Source organism: Muscardinus avellanarius (assembly GCF_963383645.1).
Source record: "Muscardinus avellanarius genome assembly, chromosome: 3".
NCBI classification, from domain to species: domain Eukaryota; kingdom Metazoa; phylum Chordata; class Mammalia; order Rodentia; family Gliridae; genus Muscardinus; species Muscardinus avellanarius.
Window position 1 is genome coordinate 30,019,677 of NC_137788.1, and position 17,988 is coordinate 30,037,664.

The window sequence follows — 17,988 nt, forward strand, 5'->3', positions numbered from 1 at the left end:
CACAAAACAACGAACAGCAAAAGACCAAGGAAGAGGGGAGCATTAATTAGAAAGTTCTTTGAAAGGCTTGGTGGAAATTACCTTGTCAATGGGACTTCCACAGTGTGAAGTGGCTTCCAGACTTGAAGTCTGTGGTTTCCAGATTTGAAGAGGGCTCTGCTGAGGGCTTGGCCTAGGACTCAGCAATTTAGCGAGCCCCTGTCTCAAAATAAAAAAGTAAAATAGGGCTAGCTGTGAGGCATCCATCGGACCCGCCAGGGTCTTCCACAGCTTCAGCAGGGTGGGCTGGGGAGCCACCGGAATCCTGAGGCTGCTGGGGAGAAAGGCCCAAGACTCCTCAGGCATGCTGGGAACCTGACATCCTGTGATCTCAGTGGGAGGGGAGGTTCTGCTTCCCATAACAGATGGTTATTTATTTACTTATTTATTTCTGCACTGTCTGGGATTGAACCCAGTGCCTCACACAAGCTAGACAAGCGCTCTGAGTTACATTTGTTGCAACTCTTTTTTTTTTTTTTTTTTTTTTCAGTACTGGGAAGGGAACCCAGGGGCATTCTACCTCTTAGCTACACCCTCAGCCCTATTTTTTATTCTGTGTGTGTGTGTGGGGGGGTACTGGGGATGGAGCCCAGGGGCATTCTACCTCCAAGCTATACCCCCAGCCCTATTTTTTTTTATTATTCTTTATTTTGAAAAAGGGTCTCACTGAGTTGCAAAGGACCTCCCTAGGTAGCTGAAGCTGTCTGCAAACTGCCATCCTCCTGTCTCAGCCTCCCAAATGCTAGGATTAAAAGTGTGGGCCACCATGCCCAGCCTTTGTATTTTTTAGTTTGAGAGCGTTGCTAAGTTGCCCAGGATGGCCTGGAACTTGTGATCCTTCTCCCTCAGCTTTCTGAATGCTGGGACTACAGGTGTGTGCATCTGGCTTTCTCCATACTGTGTGTGTGTGTGTGTGTGTGTGTGTGTGTGTGTGTGTGTGTGTGTTTGTGTGTGTGTGTTGCTGGGGATTGAACCCAGGGGCATTCTACCTCTGAGCTACACCCCCAGCCCGATTTTATTTTTACTTGTTTAGTTTAATTTTGTGGTACTGGGGGTGGAAACCAGGGGCATTCTATCTCCCAGCAATACTCCCAGCCCTATTTTTTATTCTTTATATTGAAATGGGGTCTCACTGAGTTGCAAAGGGCCTAAGTAGCTGAGGCTGTCTGTGAACAGTGATCCTCCTGTCTCAGCCTCCCAAATGCTGGAATTATGAGTGTGCACCACCACACTCAGCTTTTCTTTATTTTTCTTTATTTATTTTTGTGGTACTGGAGGTGGAACCCAGGGGCTTTTCTACCTCCGGGCTATACTCCCAGACCTATTTTATACTTTATTTGGAAACAGGGTCTCACTAAGTTGCTGAGAGCCTCACTAAGCAGCTGAGGCTGGCTTTGAACCTGTGCGGCCCTCCTGTCCAGCCTCCCAAGTGCAGGGATTACAAGTGTGTGCCACCATACCTTTTGAAAATGAAGTGTGAAAAATGACTTTGTTTTTAGGCACCGAAGCGTGGAGTGATGTGTGGAACATCAGTCAGGTGAACCCACAGTGCAAGTGGGGCTGGGATGGCACAGAGGGCATGTCGGAACATGGAGGCTGATGTTAGGAAAAGTGACAGGAAACAATTGGCAGAAGAATTCAAACTAAGCACCCTGGGGATGGGGATTGTCAATCACTGCATCAGTGATGGGGTGAGAATAAGTAACAGGTGCCTGAGAATTAGAGCAAGGATGGGAGGTAAGGGTGAGGGACGCGAAGGGCCAGAAAGGGAGGAAGGAACGTTTGGAAAGGGACCTGGCCATTTCCCTCCATCCCTCTCTTCTTGCCTTTCCTTTCCTTTTCTTCCCTATGGTCCTGGGGAATTAACCCAGGGATGTTCTACCCTTTCCCGTCTTCATCTCAGAAGTCCTGGGATTACAGGCAAGCTCCACCACCCTCGGCTGGACCTTGCCAGCTTTCTTTTTCTCCCCAGTATTGGGATGAAACCCAGGGGCATTCTACCTCTGAGCTATACCCCAGCCTATTTTTTTATTTATTTTTTTGCGGGTCTGGGGATGGAACCCAGGGGCATTCTACCTCTGAGCTATACCCCAGCCTATTTTTTTATTTATTTTTTTGCGGGTCTGGGGATGGAACCCAGGGGCATTCTACCTCCGAGCTACACCCCCTGCCCTATTTTTTATTCTTTATTTTGAAACCAGGTCTCACTGAGTTGCAGAGGGCCTCACTAAGTAGCTGAGGCTGTCCGCGAACCGCGATCCTCCAGGTCTCAGCCTCCGGAATGCTGGGATTACAAGTGTGTGCCACCATGCCCGGCTTTATTCTTTATTTTGAAAAAGGGTCTCACTGAGTTGCAAAGGGCCTTGCTAAACAGCTGAGGCTGGCCGCGAACAGCGATCCTCCAGTTTCAGCCTCCCAAATGCTGGCATTACAAGTGTGCACCACCATGCCAGGCTTTTATTCTTTATTTTGAAACAGGGTCTCACTAAGTTGCAGAGGGCCTCACTAAGTAACTGAGGCTCTCCATGAACTACAATCCTCCTGTCTCAGCCTCCCCAATGCTGGGATTACAAGTGTGTGCCATCATGCCTGGCTGGACCTGGCCATCTTGACACTGTATTTATATATTTACATTGGGATCTGGGGGTTGTACCCAGGGGCATTTCATTCTACCTCCAGGCTACACCTCCAGCTCCCTCTTCTTTACTCATGGCCTCCTCCTGACTCCCATGCTTTCTCTGGAACCACCATGCAAATAAACTTGTTTTTCTCAATATTTGTGTTAAGTCTAGAGACATGAAACTCAAAGATTGCCTCATCACAATGCTGCCTAACAGAGATCTGTATCTTGTTTATTTACTGAGAGGATATACAGTTGAAATCAGCAGCATGGCTCTGGGATCGGTGCAGGGAGGAGGCTGCTGCTTCCGGGCCTCCTGGGCCACCTCCGAGGGCTGGAGCAGGCCGTGCAGCTCATCTGTGACAGTATGGAGGACCAGACTCACAGCAGGCAGGGACCTCCTCCTTTACCTGTCACCCTGTCAGGCCCTGGCTGGTGGCCAGATTGCTCAAAAGAGACAAACAGAAGGCACTTGGTACATGCACGGCACCCTTTGTAAAGCGAATAGCTCTCCTCCCAACAGAGAGGGCTTGGAGGAGCCTGCCTGCCTTTCTTGCCATACTGGGAATGGAACCCAGGGGTATTCTACTTCTGAGCTACACCCCCAGCCCTATTTTTTAATTTTTTTTTTTTTTTTTTTTTTTTGGTGGTACTGGGGGTGGAACCCAGAGGCTTTCTACCTCCAGGCTATACTCCCAGACCTATTTTATATTTTATTTGGAAACAGGGTCTCACTAAGTTGCTGAGAGCCTCACTATGTAGGTGAGGCTGGCTTCGAACCTGTGTGATCCTCCTGTCTCAGCCTCCCAAGCACGGGGATTACAAGCGTGCGCCACCACGCCCGGCTTATTTTTTAATTTTTTGAAATAGGGTTTCACTGAGTTGCAAAGGGTCTCATTAAGTAGCTGAGGTTGTCCTCCAACCACGATCCTCCTGTCTCAGCCTCCCAAATGCTGAGATTACAAGCCTGTGCCACCACGCCTTGGCTGGGTTTCTTCATAGGTAAAGAAGAGTATTTAAGCCGGGCGTGGTGGCGCACGCTTGTAATCCCCGCGCTTGGGAGGCAGAGACAGGAGGATCGCGCAGGTTCGAAGCCAGCCACGCGCGCTGGCTTAGGAGACCCTGTTTCCAAATAAAAAAATGTAAAAATAGGTCTGGGAGTGTAGCCCAGAGGTAGAAGGGCTTCCAGGAACCCCAGTACCACCAAAAAAAAAAAAAAAAAAAAAAAAAGAAGAGTATTTATTTCTTTGGCACTGGGGATTGAACCCAGAGGCATTCTACCTCTGAGCTACATCCCCAGCCCTTTTTACTTTGAAACAGGGTTTCACCAAGTTCCCAAGGCTGCCCTTGAACCTGTGACCCTCTTGTCTCAGCCACCCAAGTAGTGGGATTACAGGCATGCACCACCACTCCCAGCAAGAAGAAGAAGCACAATGTGTGTGTGTGTGTGTGTGTGTGTGTGTGTGTGTGTGTGTGTTACTGGGGATTGAACCCAGAGGCACCACCAATCTACACCCCCAGCCCTATTTTTTATTCTTTATTTTGAAACAGGATCTCACTGAGTTTCAAAGGGCCTCCTGTCTCAGCCTTCGGAGGAAGTACAATCTTAAAGGGTAGAAGTAATTTAAATTGACCTAGGTGGCGGTGTGAGCATGCCAGGGAGAGAACGCTGTCGAAACTGGGGTCCCGCAGACTGAGGCAACTGCTTTGTCCTCTGATTCCAAACTCACCCAGAAAGCAGAACACATCCCAGAAAATGATTGAATTATTATTATTATTATTATTATTATTATTATTATTATTATGGGAAGGAGGTACTGAGATTGCACCCAGGAGCATTCTGCTTCCAAGTTATACCCTCAGCCCTATTTTTTTTTTTTTTTTAATTCTTTCTTTCTCGCCGGGCGTGGTGGCACCCACCCCGTGCTTGGGAGGCAGAGACAGGAGGATCGCGCAGGTTCGAAGCCAGCCACGCGTGCTGGCTTAGGAGACCCTGTTTCCAAATAAAAATGTAAAAATAGGTCTGGGAGTGGAGCCCGGAGGTAGAAGGGCTTCCAGGAACCCCAGTACCACACACAAAAAAAATTATTTTCTTTTTTTCTTTTCTTTCTTTCTTTTTGGTGGTACTGGGGTTCCTGGAAACCCTTCTACCTCCGGGCTACGCTCCCAGACCTATTTTTACATGTTTTTTATTTGGAAACAGGGTCTCTTAAGCCAGCGCGGCTGGCTTTGAACCTGCACAATCCTCCTGTATCCGCCTCCCAAGCGCGGGGATTACAAGCGGGCGCTACCACGCCCGGCCAAATTATTTCATTTTTTTTAGGCTGGCTTCAAATCTGCACAATCCTCTTGACCCAGCCTCCCAAATGCTGGGATTACAAGCATGTGCCACCATGCCCAGCTCATTTTTTTTTTTTTTTTGCAGTACTAGGGATGGACCCAGCTATACCCCCACCCTATTTTTTTAATTAATTTTTTTGGTGGTACTGGGGTTCCTGGAAACCCTTCTACCTCCGGGCTACACTCCCAGACCTATTTTTATACTTTTTATTTGGAAATGGTCTCTTAAGCCAGCAAGGCTGGCTTCAAACCTGTGCAATCCTCCTGTCTCTGCCTCCCAAGCGCGGGGATTACAAGCATGCACCACCATGCCTGGCTTGTTTATTTATTTAGGCAGTACTGGGGTTGAAACCCAGGGGCACTCTACATCTGAGCTACACCCTGGCCCTATTTTTTATTCTTTATTTTGAATCAGGGTCTCACTGAGTTGCAAAAGGTCTCAGTAAGTAGTAGCTGAGGCTGTTCATGAACCATGATCCCCCTGTCTCAGCCTCTCAAATGCTGGGATTACAAGCGTGTGCCACCACACCCGGCTGAAATGATCTCATTAAGTTTCCATGTTTTGGCTTTGAACCTGAGATTTTCCTGTCTTGGCCTCCCAAGTACTAGGATTATAGGTGTGTTCTACCATGCTTTACCTTGTTAATTTTTTAAAAATTTCTGTATGTGGCCGGGCGTGGTGGCACATGCTTGTAATCCCAGCATTAGGGAGGCTGAGATCTGGAGGATCGAGGTTCACGGACAGCCTCAGCTACTTAGTGAGGCCCTCTGCAACTCAGTGAGACCCGGTTTCAAAATAAAGAATAAAAAATAGGGCAGGGGCTGTAGCTCAGAGGTCGAGTGCCCCTGGGTTCCATCCCCAGACCCGCAAAAAAAAAAAAAAAAAAAAAAAAAAAAATTCTGTATGTGTGTGAGTGCATGGTACTGGGGGTTGTGCCCAGAGGCACAACCTGAGCTATACCCCCAGCCCTATTTTTTATTCTTTATTTTGAAACAGTGTCTCATTAAGTTGCGGAGGGCCTTACTAAATAGCTGAGGCTGGCCACAAACCTGCGATCCTTCCTTACAAGTGTGCACTTGTTGATGGTTTTGCTATGATTTATGAATATCTGTGACTTGCAGGTCCCCACAGGAAAGATGAAGTAGGAGACTTCATAGAAAGTGATCATGGGAGTGTCCCCTTCCAACTCTGGGCTCAGCCCCTGGCCCACGATGCTTTAGGAATGAATGGTAAGGGTCTGGTTTAAAAGCCAGAATATATTTGGCTGAAAATATGTGTATGTGTGTGAGTCTTCAGGAGAGGCTGCTCTCCAAGGGAGATTTGCACAGTTCATTACAATATAAACAGGAACTAGGGGTAACGACCTCACTTGGTGGAAAGTCCGCAGCCAGGCCTGCCCCCTGGGCCTGCCTTCCCTAGGGCTTCCCCTGGCAGCCCCTCCCCAGGGCAGGTGGGGAGGGCCATCCGTGCACAGCTACAGCTCATCCATCATGGCCAGCAGATCGTCCCCCTTGCTGAAACTCTGCTTTGGCTGCTCCGCGATCTCAAACTCCCCCATGATCCGAGCCAGCTCTTCGTTCTGTTGCTGGTCCTGTTAGAGAGAGGAGAGGGAGAGGGAGGACGTGGCCCGGGGGGTGGGGTGGCTCTTTGGGTCGTAGGTGTTTAATTTTCCAGCCCAACATCGTATGCATTTCATTTCCCCACTTGTTTGTCAGAACAGGGGCTGTAGTGACTGGTTAGCGGGGAAAGGGGGGGTTCTTTGATGTTATTACAAGATGAAGACTCGACCCATGAAATCCCTGTACGCACGCACCTGTATGGCTTGTATGTTGATGACATCATAGGAGAGCTCTTCTGGCCTGGACAGCGCTGCGTGTCTGGATGAGATGGAAAAGAAACAGGCCTGAGGTCAGGGCTGTTTCCTGGCTAGCACGGCAAACTGCGTCTGATGATTCTGCAAAGGATTTTTTTTCTGCCTGATCTTCTGCCATTTCTCCCCACCTTCCCTACCCCGTCTCCAACCAGTGCTCCTTATATTACAGGAAGTCAGGTCCTTGGATGTTTCTGTACCTCTAAACTCTGCCAAGAATGTTCCTCCCCTGCCTCCGCTTGGCACATTCCAAGACCCAGATCAAAGGCCACCCCTTCAATCGCTGGTGCCAGGACAGCCACCGAGTCCTCATCGTGGCATTCACGGCACGGCCCTGAAGTGGCTTCGCACTTCTGGAGCATTCTGAGGGCAGGCTCTAGGTCTTATACTCCATCTTTGTCCCCAGAACTTAACATGGGTCTGCCACACGGAAATAAGTGAGGTTACTCAGTGAATGGGAAATAGAAGGCAGCTTCCACTTCCAGTGCTGTGAGGATCGCATGAGATGTTACAGGAAAAAGTGCTTTTAAACTGTACAGTGCTAACCACTTGCTATTAGTTTTGAGAGGTACTGCCTAATCCCAAAGACATCGAGTTCCAACTTCCCTTCAGTATTTTATTCTATTGATGTTACTATTATTTTGCAGTACTGGGGATTGAACCCAGGGCCTCACACATGCCAGGCCAGTGCTCTACCACTGAGCTACATCCCCAACCTAGCCCCACCAACATTTACAATCAGACTTAGTATGATCATCTTGGCTCCTGGCACTTCTCATTCAGCTGCGCTCCGCTGAGGAAAACATCCGCATTCTTTTGAATGACTCCAGAGGTCAGGCCATTTAATCCTGGGGGAGTCTGTCACTAGGTTACTGCATTTGCTGGTATTTCATTTGTGATTTTTATATCTGTATTTCTATGTGCCATTGGCTGGTAACGGTCATGTTCTTTCATACTTGGGAGTTTTAGATATAGGTCTTTAAAGGACGGGTTGACAACATACTCCTCTTCTTCATCGGTGGTAAAGAGATTCAACCGGAATCCTGGCTCGGGGCCGCTGGGCTTCTTAATCTCCATTCTTCCCATTAGCCTGGCCAGGAAATTCAGCTCTTCTTTAGCAAGAGGGTTTGGAGTAATGTTTTCCTGTAGAGACAGTTGCATGATTTGTAGCCACACTTCCTGCTGAGACCCCCAGAGACCCAGAGAGGTTATTATAAAACGAGATAAACAATAGCCAGGTCCAGCTACAACAAAGAAAGCAGGCTTAACCAAAGGAAAAATTACCCATGTCAGCAACAGAGGGAATCTAGCAATGCAGCAAACTAGACATTTGCATACTTTCAAGATGAGTGGAAGGTCCAGGGCTCCACACTTCTCAGACTGCCTTCCTCCTTGGAGGAATGGAGAAGCCCGTTTCCTCTCCAGTTAACCCAGTTCCCTTCCTTACTGGGGGCCCCAGAGGACACCATCCCGGGGAACTCCCACACTGCCCTCTGGTGGTGATAGCTGGAAACACACCCTGGAAGCCATTCCACTGTGGGCTGTACTGGCCGCACTCAGTATTTACCTGCCCTCCCTCACTCCCGCCTTTCTGGCCCTCAGATCTCTTTAATGCACTGCTGCTGGTTGTCAAAAATACAATTTTTTTTTTTTGGTTGCAGTTCTGGGGATTGAACCAAAGGGCATTCTACCTTTGAGCTACACCCCAGCCCTATTTTTTTATTCTTTATTTTGAAACAAGGTCTCACTGAGTTGCAAAGGGCCTCACTTAAGTAGCTGAGGCTCTCCGCAAACCCGCAATCCTCCAGTCTCAGCTTCCCAAATGCTGGGATTGCAAGCATGCACCACCACGCCCAGCTTAAATACAGTTATCTCATTTCTCCCTTGCTTGAATCTCTTCTGAATCCTGTCTAAAATACAAAGCCAACTTGTTTGAGGCCCCAGTGTCCTGTCCAGTGAAATCATGCCACCTGCACCAGGCATGCTATGATCTAGCCAGGCACTCAAGCTGCCCCTCAGCTTCCCCCGAACGCCATGTCCTCTGGCTTTTCCACCTTTGCTCACCCCATCGCCTCCAGTGCCTCTTCTCCTCCGCTGCTATTTGTCATTTTACCCACTCTAGAGCCCCACTTCACTGATACCTTCTCTGGAAAAGCCCTTTGGAAGCTGGGTGTGGTGGTACCCAGTACTGGAATCCCAGTACTTAGGAGGCTGAGACAAGAAGATCTCAGTTTACAAACAGCCTCGGCTACTTAGTGAGGCCCTTTGCAACTCAGTGAGACCCTGTTTCAAAATAAAGAATAAAAAAAAATAGGGCAGGGGGTGTAGCTCGAAGGTAGAATGCCCCTGGGTTCAATCCTCAGCACCACAATAAATAAATAAATAAATAAATAAATAAATAAACAAATAAATAAATAAAATAGGTCTGGGGTATAGCCTGGAGTATAAATGGCCCCTGGGTTCCATCCTCAATAACACACACACACACACACACACACACACACACACACACAATTTTGGCCCTTGTTCTCTGCCTCCTACCTCCCAATCCCCTGGATAGAACATTTCCTCCTCCTCTTCTTCCTCCTCCTCCTCCTCCTCCTCTTCTTTTTCTTCTTCTTCTCCTCCTCCTTCTTTTTTTTAGTACTAGGGGTGGAACCCAGGTGCATTCTACTTCCAAGCTCCAAGCTACACCCCCATCCCTATTTTTTCTTTTCTTTTTTTTTTAATTTTTTTGCAGGTCTGGGGCTGTCTTAGCCTTCCAAGTACTGGGATTACAAGCGTGCACCACCATGCCTGGTTCTTTATTCTTTATTTTAAAACGGGGCCCCACTAAATAGCTGAGGCTGTCCACGAACCGTGGTCTTCCAATCCTAGCTTCCCAAATGGAGGGATTACAAGTGTGTGTCACCATGCCCAGCTTTCTTTCTTTCTTTCTTTCTTTCTTTCTTTCTTTCTTTCTTTCTTTCTTTCTCTTTCCCTTCCTTCCTTCCTTCCTTCCTCCCTTCCTTTTTTTTATTTTTGTGGTATTGAGGGTGGAACCTAGGGGCTTTTCTACCTCCGGGCTATACTCCCAGACCTATTTTATACTTTATTTGGAAACAGAGCCTCACTAAGTTGCTGAGAACCTCACTTAGTAGCCGAGGCCGGCTTCGAACCTGTGCAATGATCCTCCTGTCTCAGCCTCTCAAGGGCTGGGATTACAAGTGTGCGCCACCACGCCCGGCTGAACATGTCTTCTTCTAGCACAGAATACTCAGTGAGCTTGTCTTCTGCTTCATTAGTTATTTGTTTCTATTACTGTCTTTCCAAGAGAACTAAACTATGAGTTCCTTCAGGATGGGACTATATCTTTGCCAGCTTTATATCCCCAGTCCACAGAGGCATTTCAACAAATGTTTGCTTAATAACTGAATATTCCATGATTCTCCCTTTTGCTAGACAGTAGCTGGTTAGGGAATTTTTTCTTTTCTTTTCTTTTTTTTTTTTTTTTGGTGGTACTGGGAATGGAACCCAGGTGCATTCTACCTCCAAGCTATACCCCCAGCTCTATTTTTTATTCTTTATTTGAAACAGGGTCTCACTGAGTTGCAACGGGTCTCACTAAGTAGTTGAGGGTGTCCTTGAACCACGTTCCTCCGGTCTCTGTAATGCTGGGATTACAACTGTATGCCACCACGCCTAGGTGTTAGTGAAAATTTGTAAAGATGGAATTCAGAGAAACAGAAACCGTGTGTGTGTGTGTGTGTGTGTGTGTGTGTGTGTGGTGTTGTGGACTGAACCCAGAGGCATTCTACCTCCAAAGTACACTCACATTCCCTTTTTATTTTATTTTTAAATTTGGAAATGAGGTCTCATTAAGTTGCTGAGAGCCTTGCTAAGTTGCTGAGACTGGCTTTGAACCTTTGATACTCCAATCTCAGCCTCCTAAGTACTGGGGTTACAGGTGTGATGGATTGAACTCAGGGGCATTCTCTCTGAGCTAACCCCAAGATCTATTTTATTTTTTTAAAATTTTTATGGTACTGGGGATTAAACCCAGGGCATTCTTCCTCCGAGCTATATCCCCCAGCCCTATTTTTATTATTTATTTTGAAACAGGGTCTCACTAAATTGTGGGGCCTCACTAAATAGTTGAGGCTGTCCACGAACCACAATCCTTCTGTCTCAGCCTCTCAAATGCTGAGATTACAAGCATGTGCCACCATGCTCGGCTTTATTTTTATTTTTGAAACAGGTTCTCACTAGGTTGATGAGAGTCTCACTACTTGTTGAGGCTGTCCTCAAACCTGCAATCCACCTGTATCAGCCTCCTAAGTACTGGGATATAGTGCGCCACCACACCCAGCTCAAAAACCCCATTTTGAACTTAGCTAGCACATCACTTTAAAAAGGGATGTTTTAGTGACCAGCACACACTCATATGAGGGCTGGGCTCAGCAACCAGAGACCCACTGGCACAATTCTGTATCACATGTCCGCATGTGTGGCTCCTGCTTAATTATGGTGGTTGAACCAAGCCTGAAATTACCTAATTAGTCAGATCACTGGAAGGCTCCGTGAAAAGCTACAATTAGAACCCGGTTGTACTTGTAAGGCTGAATGGAGATTGCAAACAATGAGCGAAGTGCAGGCTAGCTTTAAGATCTGCAGGGTTCCCACCCTTCACCCCAGCGGGCTCTGCCCCTAGGAGGGAGGAGGCAGGCAGGTGGGAGGGGAGGCTCACCTCTGTCCTTGAGGCTGGGCTCTTTGATGCGCCAGACATATGGGTTTCCACAGGCCGATTCACACTGTACCTGGTGTCAACAGAGAATGGTGACATTAGCCAGGCCCCTTTCACCGACTTTCTTCTAGTCATAAATGCAGTTCAGAGCTTTCATTTTGAGAAAGTAAATGAGGTGCTCTGAGTACAGAATACAACTGAGTGTTAACCACTCAAATTACACTTGTTCCCAAGGAAAAATCCCTGGAGAAGCCGTGTGGAAAGGCCTCCTCTCGCAAGGAGCAATGCACATCACTGAAAAGACCGTAGCATCACACGAAGGCTGCGTGTTTCCGGATTTCCATCCCAACAGAGCCTTTGGCTGTTCTTCTTCCATGACATTTAAATTTATATATCATTTCAACCTACTGACTGGCCCTATGCTTGGAGTTCTTGGAAATGTGCCCTCGGGAAATGTCAGGGCTCTGTACGCATTGTATCTAAGGGGAAATGACTCCAGTTGTCAGCGGGGATTTGCACAGTGGAGGTCAGGCTGGCTTTTCAAATGATGTGATCTCCCTGGGGTTTGAGTTCATTCAGGAAGGAGAACTTGCTTACATGTTAGTTCCCAGTTTCAAGACTCGGTCTCCATAAAGTTCAAAAGAACCTTCTTTGGGCGCAGTGACATAGTTTCCACCATGCTTGAATTCTATGTTCTTCACTTCTTCACCTTTGCTGTTGAACATTCTAAAAGACAAAGTATCGTAGAGTATGATAGGATGAAATGTTCTCCAAGTGTGACCAGTTCTGGAAGCTTCCTTATTCTTGGTATTATAGGACAAAGAGGAATTCATATGGCTGGGTGCTATGGTGCACGCCTGCATACGCATACACAGCACTTGGGAGGCTAAGACAGGAAGATCCCAGGTTTGAGGGCAGTCTCAGCAATTAGCAAGACCCTCAGCCCTTAGGAAAATAAAATCTTGTTTAAAGAAAAAAAAAATTCAATAGAATGCCTCTGGGTTTAATCCCCCAGTCTGTCTGTCTGTCTGTCTGTCTGTCTGTCTGTCTGTCTGTCTCTCTCACACACACACACACACACATACATACATACATACACACACAAAAAATCATGTATTCTTTCAAGATAAAGATGCTGATTGTGAAAATATAATAATAATAAAGCTGGGCGTGGTGGTGCATGCTTGCAATCCCAGTACTTGGGAGGCTGAGGACAGGAAGATCATAGGTTTGCGGCCAGCTTCAGCTATTTAGTGAGGCCCTCCAAAACTTAGCGAGACCCTGTTTCAGAATAAAGAATAAAAAATAGGGTTGGAGGTGTACTCAGAGATAGAATGCCCCTGAGTTTAATCCCCAGTGCAGTAAATAACCAAACCAAACCAAAAAAACAAAAACCGGCAGCAAACCCTGTGTGCATGCTGGGTGTCAAATGCTGTGCAAACACTCTTTTCCTTTTTCTAGTACTGGGGATTGAACTCAGGGCAGTCTACCTCTGAGCTACACCCTCAGCCCTATTTTTTAATGTTTATTTTGAAATGAGGTCTCATTAGGTTGATGAGAGTCTCACTACTTGATGAGGCTATCCTTGAACCTATGACTCCTCTGTCTCAGGCTCCTAAGTACTGGAATTGCAGGTGTGCCACCATATCTGGCTCTCCCTGGGCATTTATTTATTTATTTATTTACTTATTTATATGTGTGGTACTAGAGATAGAAACCAGGAGCATTCTACCTCTGAGCTACATCCCTAGCCTTGTTTTTTATTCTTTATTTTGAAAAAGAGTTTCACTAAATTGTGGAGGGTCTCACCAAGTAGCTGAGGCTGGCCGTGAACCTGTGATCCTCCTGTCTCAGCCTCCCAAGTACTGGGAAGACAGGCATGTGCCACCACGCTTGGCTTGTGTAAGCACTTTAGAGCACTGTTATTCTTAGAGTGACCATTTAACAGAAAGGGAATGAATCCCGGGGAACCGGGTGGCTTGCCTTGGGTCCCTCTGCTAGGTGGCAGCTGTGCTTTACTGAAGAAAGGCTGGGGCGAGCGGAGCCCGTGGGCTCAGCAAAGCTGCGATCTGTGTGGTGGCCCACATTCTCATTTCCTGGCACCTCAAATTCTGCTGGAGAATTACTGTGGAGGATTCACCTGATGAGTCCCGGAACTTCAGTTCCCCAGGGAACAGGCCCCGACACTGGCAACACAAAGCGACCATTAGAATTCTGAACTCTGTCCTTTAGAAATATGGATACCTGGAAAAAAACAGGGTTAATGTCATTTTTTTTTTTTTTTTGCAGTAATGGGGATGGAACCCAGGGGCATTCTACCTCTAAACTACACTCCCACTGCTATTTTTTATTCTTTATTTTGAAACAAGTTCTCATTGAGTTGCAAAGGGCCTCGGTAAGTAGCTGAGGCTGTCCACTAACTGCAGTCCTCCTGTCTCAGCCTCCCAAGTACTGGGATTACAAGCATGCGCCACCACGCCCGGCTAGTGTCATTTTTTTAAGCATATTTTCATGGACGTAAACATTTGGAGGCTGAAAAGTACATAAGGTTTGGTAATGATACCTGGTGAGCTTTTAACATGAAGAGAAGAGAACTCATCATAACATGCAGCATTACAGTGGGTCTGCAAACAAGATTATTTTTGAGCCTCAAGGGAAACTTTCCGAGTGGTATTACTCCCATTTTCAGAGTGAGTGACTTTCCCAAAGAGAGCAGGAAGAAGGTGAGGTATGGTGGCCCACGCCTGTAATCCCAGGGCCTGGGAGGCTGAGACAGGAGGATTGCAGGTTCAAAGCCAGCCTCAGCAAGTAGTGAGACTCATCAACCTAGTGAGACCATTTCAAAGTGAAAATAAAAAATAGGGCTGAGGGTGTAGCTTGGAGATAGAATGTCCTTGGGTTCAATCCAGTCACACACACACACACACACACACACACACACACACACACACACACGCAGCAGAGAGCAAGTACTCAATAAATGGTAGTTAAGGCTCTTATTACCATCTAATGGGACACAGGACGCAAGCCTAACATGGAAAAAAACACTGGAGGCAGAAAACGCTCCAGAGCATGTGTTCACTGGCTCACTGAGGAGCTGGCCACGGGCCTGGGGAGAGCAGGAGTGACGGGGCCTGGAGCCTGACCTGCAGGAAGGAGGTGGGTGTGGAGACGCTTCAGAAGTAGGGGTGAACAGGCACGTGTCATGTTTTGGGGTGTGTGTGTAAACTGGTTTGGTCAGGGATTTGGCTGGATGACCTTTAGGGGGCTTTGAGATTCTGTGACCAAGGGATGTGAGTCCAGCAAAATGGAGAGAGAAAACATGGAGGGGAAAGTGGGAGTATATAGACCCTTTGTTGGCCCAATTCTAACAAGGCCGATTATAGCATGGGAGAGGCCAGAGAACATGCCGTGGCTGGGCAGGACCGCTGGGTGGTGGGCTGTCACTTTCCAGCTCACTCCCTCTGCTGGCGTCAGCTGGAGCTGTCACTCTCCTGTGCTTTTTTCCTGTCCCTCTGCCCCCGCCCCCTGTGATTCACCTGCGCATGCCCCTATGCTCAGCTCCGTGCCAAGGGCTCCCTCTTAGCGTCCCTCCCTGGGCACACGACCCATCCATCCCCTTGCCTGCTAGGTGCGTCATCCATAGGTTCCACAGATGCACCTCCAATTCACCCTGCCTGGGAAAGGCTCATCTTTGTTGTCCCCAGCCTGCTCCTCCTCTGGAATGCCCGGTCTTACTGAATGACACTAGGTGGCCAAGTTAGCAGTCCGCCCCATCCCATCCTGATCAATCAGTGCCCGGGCCCTGTCCCTCTGCCAGCCGCTCCTTGGAGCTGACCTTTCCTCTCCACCCCAGCGACTGCTCCCCACTGCGGCCCTTCGTGGTCTCCTGCTGGAGCTCAGGAGCCGCCTAGCAGGTCTCCCTGTGCTTTTTGTCTGCTTGGATCCATCCTCCATTCTGCCGATAGAGACCCTAAAATGTGTATGTGATCATGACCCTCTCCTCCTTAAAATCTTTCACTGGGTCTCTGCTGGCAGCTAGATCATGGCCAGCTGTGGTCATGTCCCTGAGTCAGCTACACACACTGCCTGAGTCCCATGCCAGGCAGTCCATGCCTAGCTGAGGGTGTCCTTAATCTCCCCCCCTTGTTTTCCCATGAGCTCAAATGACAACATTTATTTATTTATTTATTTATTTATTTATTATTTATTTATTGTGGTACTGAGAACACAGGGGTACTCTAACTCTGAGCCATACCCCCAACCTTTATTTATTTATTTTTTTAACATTGAAATAGGGTCTTCCTATGTTGCTGGGGTCTTCTCAATTGCCGAGGCTGGCTCAAACCTGTGATCTTCCTGTCTCAGCCTCACAAGTACTGGGATCATAGGTGTGTGTCAGTGCATTTAAGATAACTTATTTATTTAATTTTTATTTTTTGTGGTGCTGGTGATGGAACCCAGGGGCATTCTACTTTCAAGCTATACCCCCAGCCCTATTTTCTTTCTTTCTTTCTTTCTCTCTTTCTTTCTTCCTTCCTTCCTTCCTTCCTTCCTTCCTTCCTTCCTTCCTTCCTCCCTTCCTTCCTTTTTCTTTCTTTCGTGGTCCTGGGGATGGAACCCAGGGGCATTTTACCTTCAAGCTACACCCTCAGCCTTATTTTTTATTCTTTTTTTTTTTTTTTTTTTTGCGGGTCTGGGGATGGAACCCAGAGGCATTTGAGCTCCAAGCTACACCCCCTGCCCTATTTAATTTTTAATTTTTAATTTTTTGGTGGTGCTGGGGTTCCAAGAAACCCTTTTACCTCTGGGCTACACTCCCAGACACTTATTTTTTTATATTTTTATTTGGAAACAGGGTCTCTTAAGCCAGTGCAGCTGGCTTCGAACCTGCAGTGGTCCTCCTGTCTCTGCCTCCCAAGAGCGGGGATTACAAGTGTGCGCCACCTCGCCCGGCTTCCCCTACCATATTTTATATTCTTTATTTTGAAACCAGGTCTCACTGAGTTGCGGAGGGCCTCACTAAGTAGCTGAGGCTGTTCCCGAATCGCGATCCTCTGGTCTCAGCCTCCTGAATGCTGGGATTACAAGCGTGTGCCACCACACGCCTGGCTCATTAATTCTTTCTTTCTTTATTTTTTTCCCCCGGTACTGGGGATGGAGCCCAGGGCATTCTACCTCCGAGCTACACCCCCAGCCCTATTTTTTATTCTTTATTTTGAAACCGGGTCTCACTGAGTTGCAAAAGGCCTAAGTAGCTGAGGCTGTCTGTAAACTAGGATCTCTAGTCTCAGCCTCCCAAATGCTGGGATTACAAATGTGCGCCACCACACCCAGCTATTATTCTTTTTTTTTTTTTTTGCGGGTCTGGGGATGGGATCCAGGGGCATTCTACCTCTGAGCTACACCCCCTGTCCTATTTTTTTATTTTATTTTTTATTTTTTGGTGGTACTGGGGTTCCTGGAAGCCCTTCTACCTTCGGGATACACTCCCACGGGCTACACTCCCAGACCTATTTTTTTAACTTTTTTTAAAATGTGGAAACAGGGTCTCTTAAACCAGCGAGGCTGGCTCCGAACCAGCGCGATCCTCCTGTCTCTGCCTCCCAAGTGCGGAGATTACAAGCGTGCGCCACCACGCCCGGCTTTTATTCTTTATTTTGAAACAGGGTCTCACTAAGTCACTGAGTGGTTTACTAAATTGCTGAGGCTGACTTCGAACCTGTGATCCTCCTGTCTCAGCTGAGGCTGCCCTTGAACCGCGATCCTCCTGCCTCAGCCTCCCAAATGCTGGGATTACAAGTGTGTGCCACCACGCCCGGCTTATTTATTTATTTATTTTTTGAATTAGGATCTTGCCAACTTGCTAAGGGTCTCATTAAATTGCTGAGATTGGCCTTGAACTTGTCATCATCCTGTTTTAGCCTGCAAAGTGCTAGGATTACTGTGTGCTAAGAACAGTTACTCTTTCTACCTAAGTAAACCTCCTTTCAGTCCTCCCCCAATCTCACTATCTGGCACCACCAGTTGCTGGGACCAAAAACTTAGCAGTGGCTCCTCAGTTTTCCTTCCTCCAGTCTCCACATTCAGTCTCTTGTGACTTGCTGGTCTCGCCCTGAAGGTACGTCCCAGATGTGAATATTTTCACTAACTCTACTGCTAGCCCTTAATCCAAGCACTTCTCTCTTCCATCTCTCTGTCTCACATTGAACCCAGCAGTACTCTACAGCTGAGCTGCGTCCCCAGACTATTATTTGGGTCAGAGTTTCACTAAGTTGCCTAGGCTGGCCTCAGACTTGTGATCCTCCTGCTTCAGTCTCCTGAGAAGCTGAGTTTAACCAACCAACCAACCTACTTCCCTCCCTCCCTCCCTCCTTCCCTCCCTTCCTTCTGAT

At 47.5% G+C, this 17,988-nt stretch overlaps 1 protein-coding gene across 2 annotated transcripts in view; it reads right to left on the reverse strand.

Moving 5' to 3' along the window:
• Positions 1 to 6,474: 6,474 nt before the first annotated feature.
• Positions 6,475 to 17,988, reverse strand: part of OSCP1 (organic solute carrier partner 1) — a gene marked incomplete at both ends in the record, with an annotated part of 35,174 nt that continues 23,660 nt past the window's right edge. For both annotated transcript variants that reach the window (XM_080692106.1, XM_080692105.1), the window contains 6 exons: positions 6,475 to 6,591; positions 6,814 to 6,877; positions 7,874 to 8,013; positions 11,597 to 11,666; positions 12,191 to 12,319; positions 13,734 to 13,837. In XM_080692106.1, the coding sequence (XP_080548232.1) occupies positions 6,475 to 6,591; positions 6,814 to 6,877; positions 7,874 to 8,013; positions 11,597 to 11,666; positions 12,191 to 12,319; positions 13,734 to 13,837 (624 nt within the window). The remainder of the gene's footprint in view (positions 6,592 to 6,813; positions 6,878 to 7,873; positions 8,014 to 11,596; positions 11,667 to 12,190; positions 12,320 to 13,733; positions 13,838 to 17,988) is intronic.